The sequence below is a fragment of the Emys orbicularis genome, chromosome 7, assembly GCF_028017835.1.
Source record: "Emys orbicularis isolate rEmyOrb1 chromosome 7, rEmyOrb1.hap1, whole genome shotgun sequence".
Taxonomy (NCBI): Eukaryota; Metazoa; Chordata; order Testudines; family Emydidae; genus Emys; species Emys orbicularis.
Window position 1 is genome coordinate 96,253,627 of NC_088689.1, and position 17,037 is coordinate 96,270,663.

The 17,037-nt window shown below is 47.7% G+C and overlaps 1 protein-coding gene across 2 annotated transcripts in view; it reads right to left on the reverse strand.

Annotated features, from left to right (window-relative positions):
* The window catches only part of WNT7A (Wnt family member 7A), an 86,835-nt gene that overhangs the window by 44,509 nt on the left and 25,289 nt on the right, over positions 1 to 17,037 (reverse strand). Inside the window, exons 1-2 of one of the 2 annotated variants that reach the window (XM_065407348.1) lie at positions 12,517 to 12,587; positions 10,721 to 10,947 (exon numbers count right to left, since the gene is read on the reverse strand). In XM_065407348.1, the coding sequence (XP_065263420.1) occupies positions 10,721 to 10,947; positions 12,517 to 12,587 (298 nt within the window). Of the gene's footprint in view, positions 1 to 10,720; positions 10,948 to 12,516; positions 12,588 to 17,037 lie in introns of those variants that run through there. The other variant, XM_065407347.1, reaches the window with a different exon arrangement.

Consider the following 17,037-nt stretch of genomic DNA (forward strand, 5'->3'; position numbering starts at 1 on the left):
GTCTCACCTATGCACATGGAGGGCAGTTGATTACATCCTCTATAATAGCCCTTAATATATTTGAAGACCTCACGAGGTCCCCTCTCCCTCTTCTTTTCTCAAGATTAAACAGATCCAGTTTTTTTTAAGCTTTCCTTATAGGTAAGGTTTTCTAAACTTTTTATTACTTTTGTTGCTCTTCTCTGAACTGTTTCCAATGTGTCCACATCTTTCTTAAAGCGTGGTACCCAAAACCGAACATAATAATCCATTCAAACCTTACCAGCGCTGAGTAGTGTGGAGCAATTACCTCCCATGTCTTACTCCACTTAATACACCCCAGCATGATATTAGCCTTTTTCACCACTGCATCACATTGTTGACTCTCATTCAATTTATGATCCACTATAGCCCCCAGATCCTTCTCAGCAGTACTACTGACTAGCCAGTCATACACATTTTGTATTGGTGCATTTAATTTTTCCTTCCTAAGTGCAGTACTTTGCACTTGTCTTTACTGAAGTTCATCTTGTTGATTTCAGACCAATTTGTCAAGGTTATTTTTAATTCTAATCCTTTCCTCCAAAGTGCTTGCAATTCCTCCCTGCATGGTGTCATCCACAAATGTTATAAGCATACTCTCCACCCCATTATTCAAGTCATTAATGAAAATATTGAATACTAACCATTGATGACTACTCTTTGAGTATGGTCTTTTAACCAGTTGTTCACCCACCTTATAGTATTTTCATCTAGACCACATTTCCCTAATTTTCTTATGAAAATGTTGTGTGATACTATGTCAAAGGCCTTACTAAAATCAAGATATATCATTGCTTCCCTGCATTAGTTAGGCCAGTAACCCTGTCAAAAAAAGGAACTTAGGTTGGTTTGTTATTATTTGTTCTTGACAAATCCATGTTGGCTATCGCCCTATTATCCTCTAGATGCACAGTAATTGATTGTTCAATAATTTGTTCCAGTATCTTTCCAAATATTGAAGTTAGGGTGACTAGGTCTATCATTCCCTAGGTCTTCTTTGTTTCCCTTTTTAAAGATAGGTACTATGTATAGAACAGTCAACATGAATATGCAGTTCTTCTTTGAGTGCTTGCTCATATAGATTCCAATTAGGTGTGTGCGCGCCGCATGCACGATTGTCGGAGAAATTTTTCTACTCTAGCAACACCCGGTGGGTCGGCTGTGGAGCCCCCTGGAATGGCGCCTTCATGGAGCTGGATATATACCGCAGCCGACCCAGCGCCCCCTCAGTTCCTTCTTACCCCCCGTGACGGTCGTTGGAACTGTGGAGCGCGGCATAGCTGTTCTCCACTCTCCTAGCTTTACCCGTTGTTTCTTGTAGATAGTTGTTAATTGTGTTCTTTAGATTAGTAGTTGTTAATAGTTATAAATAGTTTTCGTAGTTAGCGGGGGTTAATGGGGCTCTTATTCCCCCCTTTTCCCCCCCCCGGCGCACAGCCGGGCTCATGCCCAAGGCTCCCGGCTTTAAGCCGTGCGCGACATGTGCTAGGCCTATGCCAACGGGAGACCCCCATGACTCTTGTCTAAAGTGCTTAGGGGAGTCTCACCAAACGGACAAGTGCAAGATTTGCAAGGCTTTCAGGCCAAGGACGAAAAAGGAGCGGGACTTCAGGCTTAAGCAGCTCCTCATGGAGGCGGCACTTAGCCCGGATCCTCCTTCGGCGCGCCAGGTTCCGGCACCGAGCGCCTCGGTGCGTAGCACCCCAGCGGCACCTTCCGGTACTGCACCGCGGGCAGACGTGGAAAAGGCGCCACGGCACCGTCCTCCCTCGGCACCGCGTCCACCGCAAGCCCCTCGGCGCCGATCCCTGTCTCCGGGACATAAAAGGCCCCGTAAGACTCAGGACGCTGCCGTCCAACAGGCACCGGCTCCCCCCGCACCGGTGGTAGAGCCGCGCCCGGCTTCCGAACGCCACAGGGTGCAAGTATCATCAGCACCGTTGACTCCGTCACCGGGTGTGGAGCCGTTGAGTCCGGCGCGGACTGGCTCACCGCCTCATCAAGTGGTGGAGCCCTGTCTCCCTTCCACACCGGAGACGTTTGCCACGGCGAGAGACCTCATCGCCCTCACGGAGCCGGCGCCTTCTCAACCTGCGGCACCGCATGCCCTTCGTACAGTGCAGTCCAGGGGCAAGCCTACCCTGATACGCCCGCCGTCTCCGGGCGTGGACTTGCGGCACCGCTCCCGGTCTCGGAGCAGGTCTCGACGCCGCTCGCAGTCCCGGCACCGATCTCCATCTCGGCGCCGGTCGTACTTGCGGCACAGATCTACCTCCCGGCACCGGTCTTCTTCTCGGCACCGACCCGAGCATCGGTACCGGTCAGAGTCAAGGCGCAGCTCCCGGCACCAGTATGAGCGCCGCTCACATTCGCGAGGCCGCTCCCGGCACCAAGGTTACAGACGGTCTTCGTCATCCAGATCCAGATCCGGGTCCCGGTACCGACATGGACATCGGCACCGTTCTCAATCCCGGTACCGTTCACCAGCACCACGCAGAGGTCGCTCGCCGTTGGATCGGCACCGCTCGGCACCGTACCAGGACGATTCTCTGCACCCACGCTCGGCACCGCCCTGGCCCTCGAGATCGGCGTCTCACTCGTCTGAAGGGGCCCCCCGTTCAGCGTACCCTGCTCAGGGTCAAGCTGCAGACGACTTGGGTCATTGGCAGGAGCGGGCAGAAAACCTGCGACAAGACCCTACGCATTGGTCTTTCTGGACCCCTTGGGCGTATCACCAGGCTCAAGGGGCTCCACTAGCGACCTCTCGCTCGGCTCACTCTGAGCCCAGGGCTCCTGAGGCCACCATCTCCCATCCTCCCCCAGGGGGTATGGAGGCTCTGGCCCCGACGCCCACGCAGGAGCCAGACCCTGGTGCAGGGGATCCTGCACCTCCGAGTCCCGTGGAGCCGGACCCCCACACAGGTCCTTTACCCCCTGAGGCGTCCTCCTCATCTTCCCCAGATGAGGCAGTGGCGGGTACAACACCCACAGGCCCACCTCCTATAGATATTCGTGCCCACCAAGACTTGTTACGTAGGGTGGCACGAAATATGGACTTACAGGTCGAGGAGATAGTGGAGGTGCAGGACCCGGTGGTGAGCATCCTTTCATCTGATGCCCCAACCTGGCTGGCGTTACCCATTATCAGAACAATTCAGGCTAACGCTACGGCCCTATGGCAAACCCCGGCCTCCATCCCTCCCACTGCCAGGGGTGTAGAGAGGAAGTACTTTGTTCCTTCTAAAGACTATGAGTACCTCTACACACATCCCCCACCGTGTTCACTGGTAGTCTCATCAGTGAACGCCAGAGAGCACCATGGCCAGCAGGCGGCAGCGCCCAAATCAAAGGATGCTAAGCGCTTTGATTTGTTTGGACGCAAGGTTTATTCGGCGGGGGGTCTGCAGCTCAGGGCCACAAACCAACAGGCGCTCTTAAGTCGATATAACTATAACTCATGGAACTCCATTGGGAAATTTAAAGAGTTGGTCCCCCAGGACTCGAGGGAGGAGTTCGGGGCCCTGGTGGAGGAGGGCAAAAAGGTGGCTAGAACCTCCTTACAGGCCTCCCTCGACATTGCGGACTCAACCGCCAGGACACTAGTGTCGGGGATAGCCATGCGACGTGTCTCCTGGCTCCAGGTTTCGGGGATGCCGCCAGAACTGCAGCAGACCCTGCAGGATCTGCCGTTTGACGGCCAAGGCTTGTTCTCGGACAAGACGGACTCTAGGTTACAGAGCCTCAAGGACTCGAGAACCATGATGCGCTCCCTGGGGATGCATGTCCCAGGACCCCAACGCAGGCCATTTAGGCCCCAGCCACAAAGGTTCTACCCTCCTCCTCCTCGCCCGAGACAGGACTTCCCCAGAAGGCGGGGACGAGGTGGTAGACGGAGGTCGACCGGCCCTCAACAGGGTCAGAATCAGGGCCCGCCTAGGCCGCCTTCAGGCCCTAGGCAAAACTTTTGAAGCTGCGCCCAAGGACGTCGCACCAGCCACTACCCAGGATCCATTTCCTTCCTTTCGGGATCGCCTCTCCCGTTTCCACCGTGCTTGGTCCCTTATAACTTCAGACTGTTGGGTCCTTCGCACGGTGGAGAGGGGATACGCTCTCCAGTTTTCTTCGTTCCCCCCCTCCCACCCCCCCTCCCCGTCCCTCTTCAGGGACCCCTCTCATGAGCATCTCCTTATACAGGAGGTTTTTGGGCTCCTCTCTATGGGGGCCATAGAGGAGGTTCCCCCAGAGTTAAGGGGCAAGGGGTTTTACTCCCGCTACTTCCTGATCCCCAAAGCAAAAGGAGGTCTGCGACCCATCTTAGACTTACGCGGACTCAACAAATTCATAGTAAAGTTGAAGTTCCGCATGGTCTCCTTGGGGACCATCATCCCTTCCCTGGATCCTGGGGACTGGTATGCCGCCCTCGACATGAAGGACGCTTATTTTCATATAGCGATCTACCCCACTCACAGGCGCTTCCTTCGTTTTGTAGTAAACAAGGTACACTACCAATTTGCCGTCCTTCCCTTCGTACTGTCCGCGGCTCCGAGAGTGTTCACCAAATGTATGGCCGTCGTGGCAGCATACCTTCGTCGACAAAGGATACAGGTGTTCCTGTACCTAGATGACTGGCTGGTCCGCAGCCATACCAGGGAGCAAGTTCGGGCGCACGTCCACATAATTCTACAAACATTCCACGACTTAGGCATTCTACTCAACAAAGAGAAGTCCACTCTGGAGCCAACCCAGAGAATAGAGTTTATCGGGGCAGTCCTAGACTCCACACTCGCCCGAGCTCTTCTGCCAGACACTCGGTTTCGCACCATCGCAAACATCATCCACGGACTCCAGCCTTCCCGATTACCACTGTAAGGACATGTCTCGGTCTGTTGGATCACATGGCCTCTTGTACTTACGTAACCAGACATGCCAGACTTCGGCTTCGTCAACTTCAGGCCTGGGTGTCGTTGGTGTACCGCCCTTCTCGGGACAGCCTGAACATGGTGGTCACGATTCCGAGCTCGGTCTTGACCTCTCTCACCTGGTGGCTGGATCACAAGGCGGTTTGTGCAGAAGTGCCGTTTCACGCCCCACAGCCCTCCCTGCACCTAGTCACGGATGCCTCATCTCTAGGTTGGGGGGCTCACCCCGGGGAGCACCATACCCAAGGCCTGTGGACCGCATCCCAACTAGCTCTGCACATCAATGTTTGGGAGCTGATGGCTGTGCGCCTAGCCTGTCAGGCATTTCTTGGTCTCCTACATGGCCGCTGCGTGTTAGTCCTCACAGACAACACCACGGCCACGTTCTACATCAACAAGCAAGGAGGAGCCCGGTCGTCTCCCCTATGCCAAGAGGCCATTCGCCTGTGGGAGTTCTGCATTGCCCACTCGATACATCTCATGGCATCGTTCCTCCCTGGAGTCCAGAACACTCTGGCGGACCGTCTCAGCAGATCCTTCCAGACACACGAGTGGTCGATTCGCCCGGACATCATCTATTCCGTCTTCCAAAGGTGGGGATTTCCCCAGGTCGACCTGTTCACATCTCGAGCCAACAGGAAGTGCCACGCGTTCTGCTCCCTACAAGGGCGATCTCCGGGCTCCCTGTCCGACGCCTTCCTTCTAACGTGGAAGGACCAGCTGTTCTATGCTTTCCCTCCATTCCCACTGGTCCACAGGATACTGCTCAAACTACGCAGAGACCAGGCGCGTATGATTCTAGTCGCTCCAGCTTGGCCAAGACAGCACTGGTACACCACGCTTCTGGAGCTATCGATTCAAACTCCGATCACACTTCTTTTGTGCCCAGACTTGATCTCCCAGGACCACGGTTGATTGTGTCACCCCGACCTGCAATCGCTCCACCTTACAGCGTGGATGCTCCATGGCTGAATCGGACAGAACTGCAATGCTCACATCCTGTGCAACAGATTCTGCTGGGAAGTAGAAAGCCCTCTACACGGACCACCTACTTAGCCAAGTGGAAGCGGTTCTCCTGTTGGTGCGAACAGCGGGCCACGCCCCCCTTGCAGGCGTCTATTCCCCTCATACTCGAGTATCTCCTGTCCCTGAGACAGCAGGGCTTGGCGATATCTTCAGTCAGAGTTCACCTGGCCACTATATCGGCGTTCCACCCAGGAGAACACGCTTCCTCGGTCTTCTCTAACCCGATGGTTGTCAGATTCCTCAAGGGCTTAGACCGCCTTTACCCGCAGCAACGCCAACCTATTCCGGCGTGGGATCTTAATCTGGTCCTCTCCAAGCTCACAGGACCCCCGTTTGAGCCGTTGGCTACCTGCTCGCTCCTTTACCTATCTTGGAAGACAGTCTTCCTTGTAGCCATCACTTCAGCAAGGCGTGTTTCTGAACTCAGAGCGCTCACGTCTGAGCCTCCGTATACAGTCTTCTATAAAGACAAGGTGCAGCTTCGCCCCCACCCTGCCTTCCTTCCCAAGGTGGTATCAGCTTTTCATGTGAACCAGGATATATTCCTCCCGGTCTTCCATCCTAAGCCGCACGCCAAGCGTCAAGACCAGCGTATGCACTCCTTGGACGTGCGCAGGGCCCTTGCTTTCTATATTGAACGTACGAAACCTTTTTGAAAGACGACGCAACTTTTCGTTGCAGTAGCCGACCGGATGAAGGGCCTACCGGTTTCCTCCCAATGTCTCTCCTCTTGGATCACGTCCTGCATTCGTGCTTGCTACGACCTGGCCGGTGTCCCGACGCCGCGCCTCACCGCTCACTCCACGAGGGCCCAGGCCTCTTCGACTGCCTTCCTGGCTCAAGTTCCGATCCAGGACATTTGTAGAGCTGCAGTTTGGTTGTCAGTCCACACCTTCGCCGCTCACTATGCGCTTGTACAGCAGTCCAGAGACGATGCTGCATTCGGATCAGCGGTTTTGCACATGGCAATGTCTCACTCCGACCCCACCGCCTAGGTAAGGCTTGGTAGTCACCTAATTGGAATCGATATGAGCAAGCACTCGAAGAAGAAAAGATGGTTACTCACCTTTGTAACTTGTTCTTCGAGATGTGTTGCTCATATCCATTCCAAACCCGCCCTCCTTCCCCACTGTCGGAGTAGCCGGCAAGAAGGAACTGAGGGGGCGTTGGGTCGGCTGCGGTATATATCCAGCGCCATGAAGGCGCCACTCCAGGGGGCTCCACAGCCGACCCACCGGGTGTTGCTAGGGTAGAAAAATTTCTCCAACGATCGTGCACGCGGTGCGCACACACCTAATTGGAATGGATATGAGCAACACATCTCGAAGAACAACAGTTACAAAGGTGAGTAACCGTCTTTTGTCAAGGTAACCTATTATCCTAGATTTACACACACAACTCCAGTTAGCATAGGAGTTGTATGGCTGAATCCTCACAAACTGATAGAATTTCTTTTGGGGTACTTAGTATAGTATTAGTACACATATATGCCCATGTTGTAATCATTTAATGATGCAGTGGTATTTCAACAAGTTCCATTACAGTCATTTTGAATTTGCATCCTAATCTTAGCACAGACACCACAGTGCCACTTTAAAGTCACATGGCAGTCATCTAATAGAGAAAGCAGAATGATGTCATGCGGTCAAATGTTTTTATTGCAAATTGCAGTTGTGGGACCAGTGGTATCCTGCCAACTTCCAAGATAACAATTTTAAAGATTCAGCCATACTCAGAAATATCATCAGTGTTCACACATTAACTAATATTTTAGTACCTTTTACACTTATAGCATTCTAATGCCAATCCAGAATAATCATGTGAAAGGAATGAGAAAGTAGAGATCTACAGCTACTACTCATAGAAAAATATACAAGTGAAAAATATTTTGAAATTAATATTAAATTGCATTGTTATTAGTGCATTGGTTACCATATGGAAGATATTTTAGGTTTAACATTTCATATTGCATGTATCATTCCTGTCCCCATCCCAGTATTTATGATAACAAATGGGAGACTTTCTCTTTTATCTTATCTTAGTTGTGAGCATTAAGTCTGGCCTTTGTCTTTACTAGGTATAGGATTTGCCCTTCTTAACACAGTGAAATATTAGCTTAGATGATTGTGAATTGTAGTTCATACTGGTTCTTTACAGGGCTTAGGTAGATGGAAAGAACAGTTGATAAAGGGGAATGGAAAACAGTGAGCAGCTTAGAGAAGCCTAGGAACTGAATCTGTTTTTTTCCATCTTCTTATAAAATGATATTGTCTGAATCAAATGTGCAAGGGTTTCCACACATGTTGATACAGACAGGAAACAGAGAAGATCAAGAAGACAATCTGTGGAACACAAATGGTTACACTAATGTTATTAATATTTAGTGGCATTCAAGAGACCCACTATTTTTCAGTGAATTAACTCAGCCGTAACAGTTTGCACTGAAATCAGACTTGCCATTAAAGGATCCCAGGAATGTACTCCTGAGCTCCAAAAAAGCTGCATTTTTGCATGGGATTGATTGTCTTTCTTATGCACCTTGCTAGCAAGATGCATATAGTATGTTTTGAAATGCAAGTGTAAACACTGTTTAAATCTGAACATTGTTGCTTATGCATTTTAAGTGAGTTTTGTTCATTATGGTCCACATTCAATCCTGGTATAAGGACTGAAGTCAATGGAGCTATGCCAGGGATGAGTTTGGCCTGATATGTTTGAATACACCTATCTATATAAGCATTATAATGGGTAATTAGATATGAGGTAACACTTCAAAGATGGATCAAATCCACTTCCTTTAATATCGACTTTCTTTAAAAGTACCTAAATATAGCCTACCAGCTAAATCAATTTTGAAAAAAACTGACAGTGTTTACACAACATACCACAATAACTCTGCATGTTTGTTGCTCTTGGGCACATACATTTTCTTTTTACAAATATATATGTAACTGTTAGATTAGAGTGGTCCAATCCTATCATTGAGGTCAGTCAGACACATGCCTGCATAAATCAGTGGCTGGAATGAGCCAACTCTATAGAAGCAGTTATAGTCTTCCAGTGTAACAGACACATTTTGAGAAGTATTCACTAATGTTGTATGCCTCAGTCTTTGGGTGACCAATTTGAGACATAGTGCCTGATTTTCAGAGGTATTGAGAACCCATTGGCCTTCAGTAAAAAAATATTTTTATGCCTATTTAGACTTCTCCCTGTTTTTGTTCTTGCATAAAAACATGAGCATTGGAAATCACATACACATACGTTCGAGTAATACTAAAACATTTACTTAAACCTGCCTAAGTGAGGAACTTCAGATATATAGATGCCAATGCTGCATTCTTTGTGTACCAATCCCAATGACTTTGATAGGCATCTTGAGTGCACAAGGAATGCCGTACTGGTATTATAGTTAGGTAATATCCTGCCCTGGGTGGATTAAGACAAAGTAGGGCCTGAATCCAATCCAACCAAAGGGCTTCTCAACGAACCAAAGGCCCTGCACAAAAAATCAAAGAGCCCAGTACTCCTGGTGTAAAAGTGCCCCTGGCACTCTTGGCTCCTTGCCGTGCCAATGCTACATCTTGCTTCCCCAGCCACATAGAATACCTTAGCTCTCTATTATGACAGTGTTCCCTCCTCCAATAGATCCTTGAATCTAAACTTGTTGGGTCCCTGGGTACTGTCACAGTCCAAGGCATAGAACCCCAGAACTGTGGACTCCACTGTCGGACATGGAACTCATATCGGTATCAGTGACCATTTTTAATTGTGAATTGAAAAGTGACTATGGCCCTTTAGGCTGAAATTTTATCCTTAACTCTTCTCATTGTTCCCAAGTATGGCATGATCAACAAACACAAAGAAGCCCTCAGGTGCCATAAGTGCTGCAATACATAGGTCTGAGGACAGTGTTTCCCCCTTCGTTTGAAATTTCCTCGCATCTAAATTTGTATTTTTATTGCTGCTATTTGAGTGCAATTTTAAAATGTTAGTACAAAAAAATCAGCATGTATGATTGACAGAGATGAGCCCAAATTGGAAATTCAGATTAGAACCCCCTTTGACTGTGGATGTCGTTCAGACTTGAATGCCCAGATATTAACCTAAGGCTTGGGCTGGGTTGAATTCTAAAATGGCAGGTGCGTGTTTTCTGATTCTGTTTTCGAAGGGACCAATCTCTCACCAAATAAACAGTTAGTTTTCATGAGCTTCCTGGTCTAAATAGTGGGAATCTCACATAAGGCACTGACCCTGTAAAAGTCCACCCTTTGGGGCTGCTATCTACAGAGAATGGCTCTTGAGCTTTCTGTGTGTAGAGTCCAAAACTTAGCCTCTCTTCAATACCCTATCTGCCAACAAAACCCATAACCAGATCCAAATCTCCAAGTCCTGTTGTGTGTTGTACATCCATGAAAAAAGGCACAGGCTTTACAAGTATAGGATGGTGGAATATTTAGAGGAAGGTGGCTTTTTATTTGCTTTCTTAGAGTATTTGAGAGGGTTTCACTAGATATCCTATGAGGAAAATGCACAGATATCTATTTTGGTAATCCTAGAGAAAGGGGCAGGTGAAAATACATTAAAGGGAATGATCCTCCACTGGCTGGCACAGACTGGATGTCCTGGCAGATATTTCCCAGCCCTAGTATGTATGATTCTGTGACATTCTGATGTGTACCAAACCCTTTTTGCTAACCTTTTGGTGGACTTCAGGTCCAAACCTTGCAATAACCAGTAAAGAGGTAACATACCCACTTTCAGCTCTTTTCCAAAGACCGTCCTTTCCCCCAAGGCAGAGCAATTCCAGCGTCCATTTCGGAATTGAAATTGACATTCGTTGATTCCCATTTGAGACCCTTCTCCGATCACTATGATAGCATCGGGTCTGCTCTGACAGATTGCCCTCTGTCTAGGAGCTAAACCCGGGATCTTGTTACAGATGATGCTGGCCCCCAGAGCCACCACAGAGGAAAAACCCCTGGAATGAGAGAAGAAGGGGAAAGACTCAGAACAAATAAAATTAGCACAGCAGCTTTCAGAGCCAATCGATTCCTGAGGCGGCAGCGTTCTTACAGGCGCTTTCAGAGGGAGGCATCTTCTCACTTCAAAGCATGTTCTCTGCCTTGAAAGCGCTTTCAACCTAGGATCTTCACATTCACGTTGTGACACTATCTTAGTAACCTTTCCCCGGAGCAAGCGGTTTTCAGGCCGCTTTGTGTCAGTCTATAGACTGGTGTAAAGGCGATAAAGGGGCTGAACCCCTGCAAAGGACAGAGAGAGCCCCATCCTCTGTAACCCTGCTCAGGTATTCACGTGGCACCGTGCGTTTAAAACCCTCCCCCGACTGTTGGCTAATGCCACGGGTAGGTTGTGGCACATACTCCAGCAAAACAAAAACATCATTTTACTCCACCAGCCCCTGGCCAAGACCAACCCAACTTTTTGCTGGGCTTGTTGCCTCCCCAGCCCGTATCTTGCGGAGCCTGGGGATAATAATAGAATAATGACGTTTAAAGGAAAGATTGGGTCAATTTCACGGACATCAGAGCCTCGCCCTTCCGCCCCCCCTCCCCCCCCCCCATCACTTTTTTTTTCTGTCTATAATTAAAAGAGAGATAAAGAGCGCGTGGGCTTTTGCCAAAACGTGACCCAACTTCCTGATTCATAAATTAGAGCGCATGCAACTCCAGCGCCCAGAACAAGCACACACACACACTCCAAGGGCTGGGGTTTTCATTATTATTGTTATCGTCATTGTTTGATTAATTTATTAAATTAGTGCAGTTGGGAAAAATAAAGCGGCCCCTCCCCTCTGATCCTGGGCTGCAGCCCACTCCCTGCCCTTGCAGAATAAGGCCTATGATTTGGGTGAGGTGTAATGCTAAAGATGCTGCTGATCTCCAGGTGAGAGGAGAGGGTTTGGCTGTGGCTAGCCGGAGCGCTGGCGTGTATTTTATTTCCCATTGCTTTTAATAAATAAAAGCGCCCACTTTGACCAGTCCAGCAGCTAATGACAGGGTGACCCATGACTGCCCTGCGAAATCGCTGTTGCGCGCTCAGAAGACAGGCGCGGGTCCTTATCCCCCTCAGCAACAGTCCAAGTAGTTTGCACCTGGGAAGAGAGGAGATGGTTTCCCCAGAGGTCCCGGGGAAGGAAGGGGTAGGGAGCCAGCGGCCTCTCTCGCTGGTGCTCGCTCTCCTGAACGGCTGACAAATGTCCTTTCAAATTCCATTGAAGCGATACTCGCCATGCATGTGAAAGCAGAGTTTGGTTTGATTTCAGGGGATACGGTAGGTACAGAAAGAGCATAAAAATAACCCCAGCACATTGCCATTCCAGTCATGCTTCCGGCACATCACCAATGACTTTCCCATTCCCCAGCTCTACACTATACACCAAGAATTCAGTTAAAGGCAATAGCATTTCTGCTCTCTCTTTTTTTTTTTAAATAACAACAGTCTTCCAAACTTTCCCAGTTAAATATTAACAGGTCTGGACAGGATAGGCAGAGAGAAATCGTTTGTGGTTTTTTAAAAAGTTACTTACCCAATTTTGATATATACAATCCCTAGGCTTAGAAAGATATGGAAAATCCAACGCCTTGTTTTCCTGTTCATATTCCTTGTTTGCTGATTTTCAGATCACCATGCAAAATGATGCCGCTAATGCTATTCGTGCTGGTTAATTTCTCGTTGCCTCAGACAGTGCAGCTCCGGGTCAAGGTAGTGCAGACAAAACAGACAAACCCTCTTGTGATCTGAACAGGCAGTGTGTGTTTGTAAATCCCAAGAGACAAACACCATATCCCTCAGCTGGGTCTCTCTCTCACTCACTCACCCACCCTGTGTCTGTGTGTGTGTGTCTCTCTCTCTCTCTTTTTTTTTTCTTTTTATTCCGGATTTGTATGCCTGTCACACGTAATACTTTAGTGCTGGGAATGTATAGGCTGCAGTGATCTCTCTCTGCACGCAGCAGCTCTGGATCTCCCCTCAGGTTCAATGTTACTATCTATCTCTTCTTTTTTTCTCTCTCGCTCTTCTTCAGCTACTTGGGCGTGTTCTCCAAAGGAGGGAGTTGTCCAGCCGGGAGGTGGGGGGTGAAGGGGGAGAAGGGAATAAGAAAGCGCAAACAGACCACCTGCTTGTAAAGAAGCGCCACCGATTCTCCTAAGCGGAAGGTGGGTTTCTGCAGTCCTTCCTTAAATCAAGGATCAGGGAAAGGAGCATAGACTCTACTGAATGACAGTCCCAACTAGAACGAGTGTAACAGGTTAATTTCCTTATGAGACACCGCAGTAAATATGCTTGTGAAGATACGCAGAAACCCCCAAAGGTGTGCAAACCTCCTGACGCTTTAGTATGCTAGGCTACACCGATCTGCGTTGCTTTAATCTTTCTCTAGGATGATCCGTTTTCCCTTCTCTTTTCTCTTCACCAGCTCAGTGTTTAGGGTTTTCCAAGCTTTCTTCCCCCTCCCCCCTCACTCTTCCCTCGTTGATGGGTGGTTTGTGCCCTGTCAGGGAGGGAAGGGGGATCTGAAGTTTTATGTGGGGATAGTTGTCCTGTTTTGCTCTGTGGGGTGAACATACCGGCTGGTTTTATGTGTTTGCCACCAGCCCAAATGCTCCTCCCCTCTTTCTGCCTACCCACTTCGTCTCACTTCCCTGCACCCCCGTCCCCCCGATTTCCGAGTCAGGATTAACAAATGATCACTGAGATAAAGCCTCTCCCAGCAGCAGCAGCATCCCCGTCAGTCAGGGGAATGGCAGAGGCTGGTTAGGAAAGAGAACTCTTTCTGTGTTCAGCACCACTGAGCGAAGTCCTCAGCCCAGGACAATTTAGATCGTATCTACTTGTATTAAAGGAAGGCTAGACTACCAGACAACAGCCCAGGGAGAAAAAGCTCATTGTTGCCTAAATACTTTGTCGGTTGCCCTTTCCACTTATTTTTTGATTGATGTATTTAATGACAAAGATGGGGGCATTTAGCTGCTCGCCCGGTGGCAGTCAAGTGTCCTGCTAGGGGCTCTTTGTGTCAAAGCCGAAAGGATGGTTTCGGATCAGGTATCATTGGGCATTAGCCTACTAGCTGTCCCCCGTCAGGAGAACGTGTATAGCAAGGAGCTACTGGACATCATCAGTACAATGCTTTTAAGAGAAAGCAATTCTATACAAACTGGCTGAAGCATTTACCACTTATACCTAGTCTGCTTTCCTTTCACGTTCTTAACCTTGTTTGTTGCCTGGTTGCTAGCGAACCTCATCGGTTTTGCAGTATATGTGCCTATTCCCATAGCTGTGGTTCTTGATTACCTACTTACAGTTGTTTGTCAGGTTTTTTTGGGGGGGGCCTGATTTTGCTGCTTAAAACATAGTGAGCAGGAGCCTTTAACAATGCTCACTTGTTGGAGAGGGTTTTGTGCGGTCATGGGGTTGCGGGAATTAACGCGGATATGGTGACTATTTTTTATCCACTTAAAATATATCAGACAGGGAGGGTTACCTAAATGATAACAGGGGTGTGGTGCTGGAATTGTTCTGCTCATAGTATTTTTCTGAAAACAAAAAACAATGACAGGGCTTCATGATTTGTACTATAAAGTTGATTTGAAATAACTTAGTAAGTTTGAAAAACTAGGAATGGAAAAGCAATTTACAAACGTTCTATTAATTCACTGATCTTGTAAGACCCAGTTGGTGGCTGGGCACTTGTACTCAAGGCAATATGAGCTGTTTATTACTGCAAAAATCCACACTTATATCCTGAAGTGTTTGCTTATTGAACTGGGTGGCTCTACCCCACGAATCAGAGTAGCAGCCGTGTTAGTCTGTATCCGCAAAAATAACAGGAGTACTTGTGGCACCTTAGATCTTACCCCACGAAGATTCCCCAGATAGGTGTGAGATTTTAACCCTTTGGCGTTAACACAAAAACAAATCATTATTCTGAGCTGTGTTCACCATCATTTTTGTGTATACGTGTGTACTGTGAGGGTGGGTCTCCTTTCTGTGTGTTTTGATGTAACCAAAGTTTCATTTTTATATCAAGTTTCTTTGGCAACTGTTCCCTTAGGCATATATTTAGCCTGATTCAGACTGCATGAGGTGGATGACCATCTCTGCACCTTGTGATCAAAACAAAATAAAATGTGGGGGGGAAACCACATGTGCAAACTTTACACACACAGGAGAGAGAGAGAGAGAGAGAGAGAGAGAGAGAGAGAGAGAATATTTGAAGCACGGCTGAACCACAGATTTGTTCTGATAATACCTAGAGAGGAGACAAGGTAAGTTTTCTTTGTAAACGCACCATCTAGTGGAAGAAAATGGGTCCTGCATCTAGCACTAAATGTTAACATCAGTATATGAGAGAAAATTATGAGTAAATCCCCCGGGGGATTTGACTTTGGTCTAAACTAAAATGTTCTGCTTTTAAAAAAACGTGTGGAATCCAGAATTCAGGTAAGATAGAAACTTTGTGGTGGTGTTTTAAATCACTTATTGAAGTGTTGGCAATCTAGTTTGCACTGCACAAGACAGCTAAATTTTTCAAAAACAGGAGTCACAATCTAGTACTTTACGGTCAACATCCAGCAGCTCCCATTGAAGTCAGTGGGAGCTCAGCACTTCTGAAAATCAGGCCACTTTTATTTAGATACCTAATTGTGGATTTGGGAGGTTAATTTTGGGCACTTGGGTTTGAACTTTTTGGCCATGTTCCCTGCCCAAGACATTTACAGTCTCAGATGGAAAACGTTTTAAGGTATGACTACAACCTACACTAGGTCATAAAGTTACCCAACACCATGTCCAGAGCAGTATTACACATGTTCTATATTGCATAAGGTATTTTCCAAGCACCTCAAAGGGCATATTTCTTAGACACAAGGCAGCAAATAAACGTTAATTTTAGATACTAATGATAAACTATTAATTATAATGATTCCTCCTGTGGGAAAACCCATGGAAAAGGGTGAAATCCATGAAAAGGCATGAAGAAAAGTGTTGTTCCTATTTGCATTGCATCATTCCCTCAGATCAGCATGGCTTATCACCTTGTGTTGTTTCTCACAGTGAGCCCTACTTCTGGATATCATGCTGGGAAATACATGTAACACCATCTACTGCCATATGGATCAGCTGTGGAAGAGGGGGACAATAGCATTCTGTAGTAGGCATGCTGAGCACTTTGGAGAGCATGGTGTCCTGAACATAGACACCCTCAGAACTGATCGCATTTGTGCTCAAATGGGCCCCTGGAGAGTACATAAACAGCCTATTTGGACTGTGTAGGACAGTGTTGCACAGAGGAGCATTTTCACGTGAATGTGTTTCACACCTAAGTTACATTGGTTTAGTAGGGAAGCATATGCACTATCTGTGTTTTCCAGACCCCCAATTTTTTACACTGTGCAGAAGTTCTGCAGATGTTAGAAAGATAAGTTGTGTTTCCAACCTATCTGCATTTCCAAAGTACCTATCACCATAGCATATGCTTTGCCTGTACCAAATTAGGGCAGGGACCATATTTTTATGTGTTTGTACAGCACCTAGCACAATGGGATTCTGATCCATGACTGTGGGGCTTCTAGTCATTACTGCCATAATAACACAGAGAAATCAATGGGATTTGAGGAGTTTCTACCCAGGGATCTTGGCCTTATAAGAGTGCGAGGCCATAAACCTGGCCACTAAGTGCCCTATAAACCTCCCTCAAGGAGGCCAGACTGTGACAGACTTAAAGCCTTTTAAGCCTTTTAAGCTCCAAGCCTCCGATATGACATCCCAAGCCTTTTTTTCACAATACTGTTATTTAACTTTTGGTTTTTATCTCTTACTACTTTGCTGTCATCCAGTGTTGTAGCCATATCGGTCCCAGAATACTGGAGAGAGAATGCAGGTGAGGTAATATCTTTTATTGGACCAGCCTCTGTTGGAGAGAGAGACAAGCTTTTGAGCTTACAGAGAGCTCTTCTTCTTCTGTCTTGCTGTCATGTGATTAAATGGTTTTTTATTCACTTTAATCAGGTGCACAATGTACTCCTGTTTCTGTACTTTTTGGAATTCC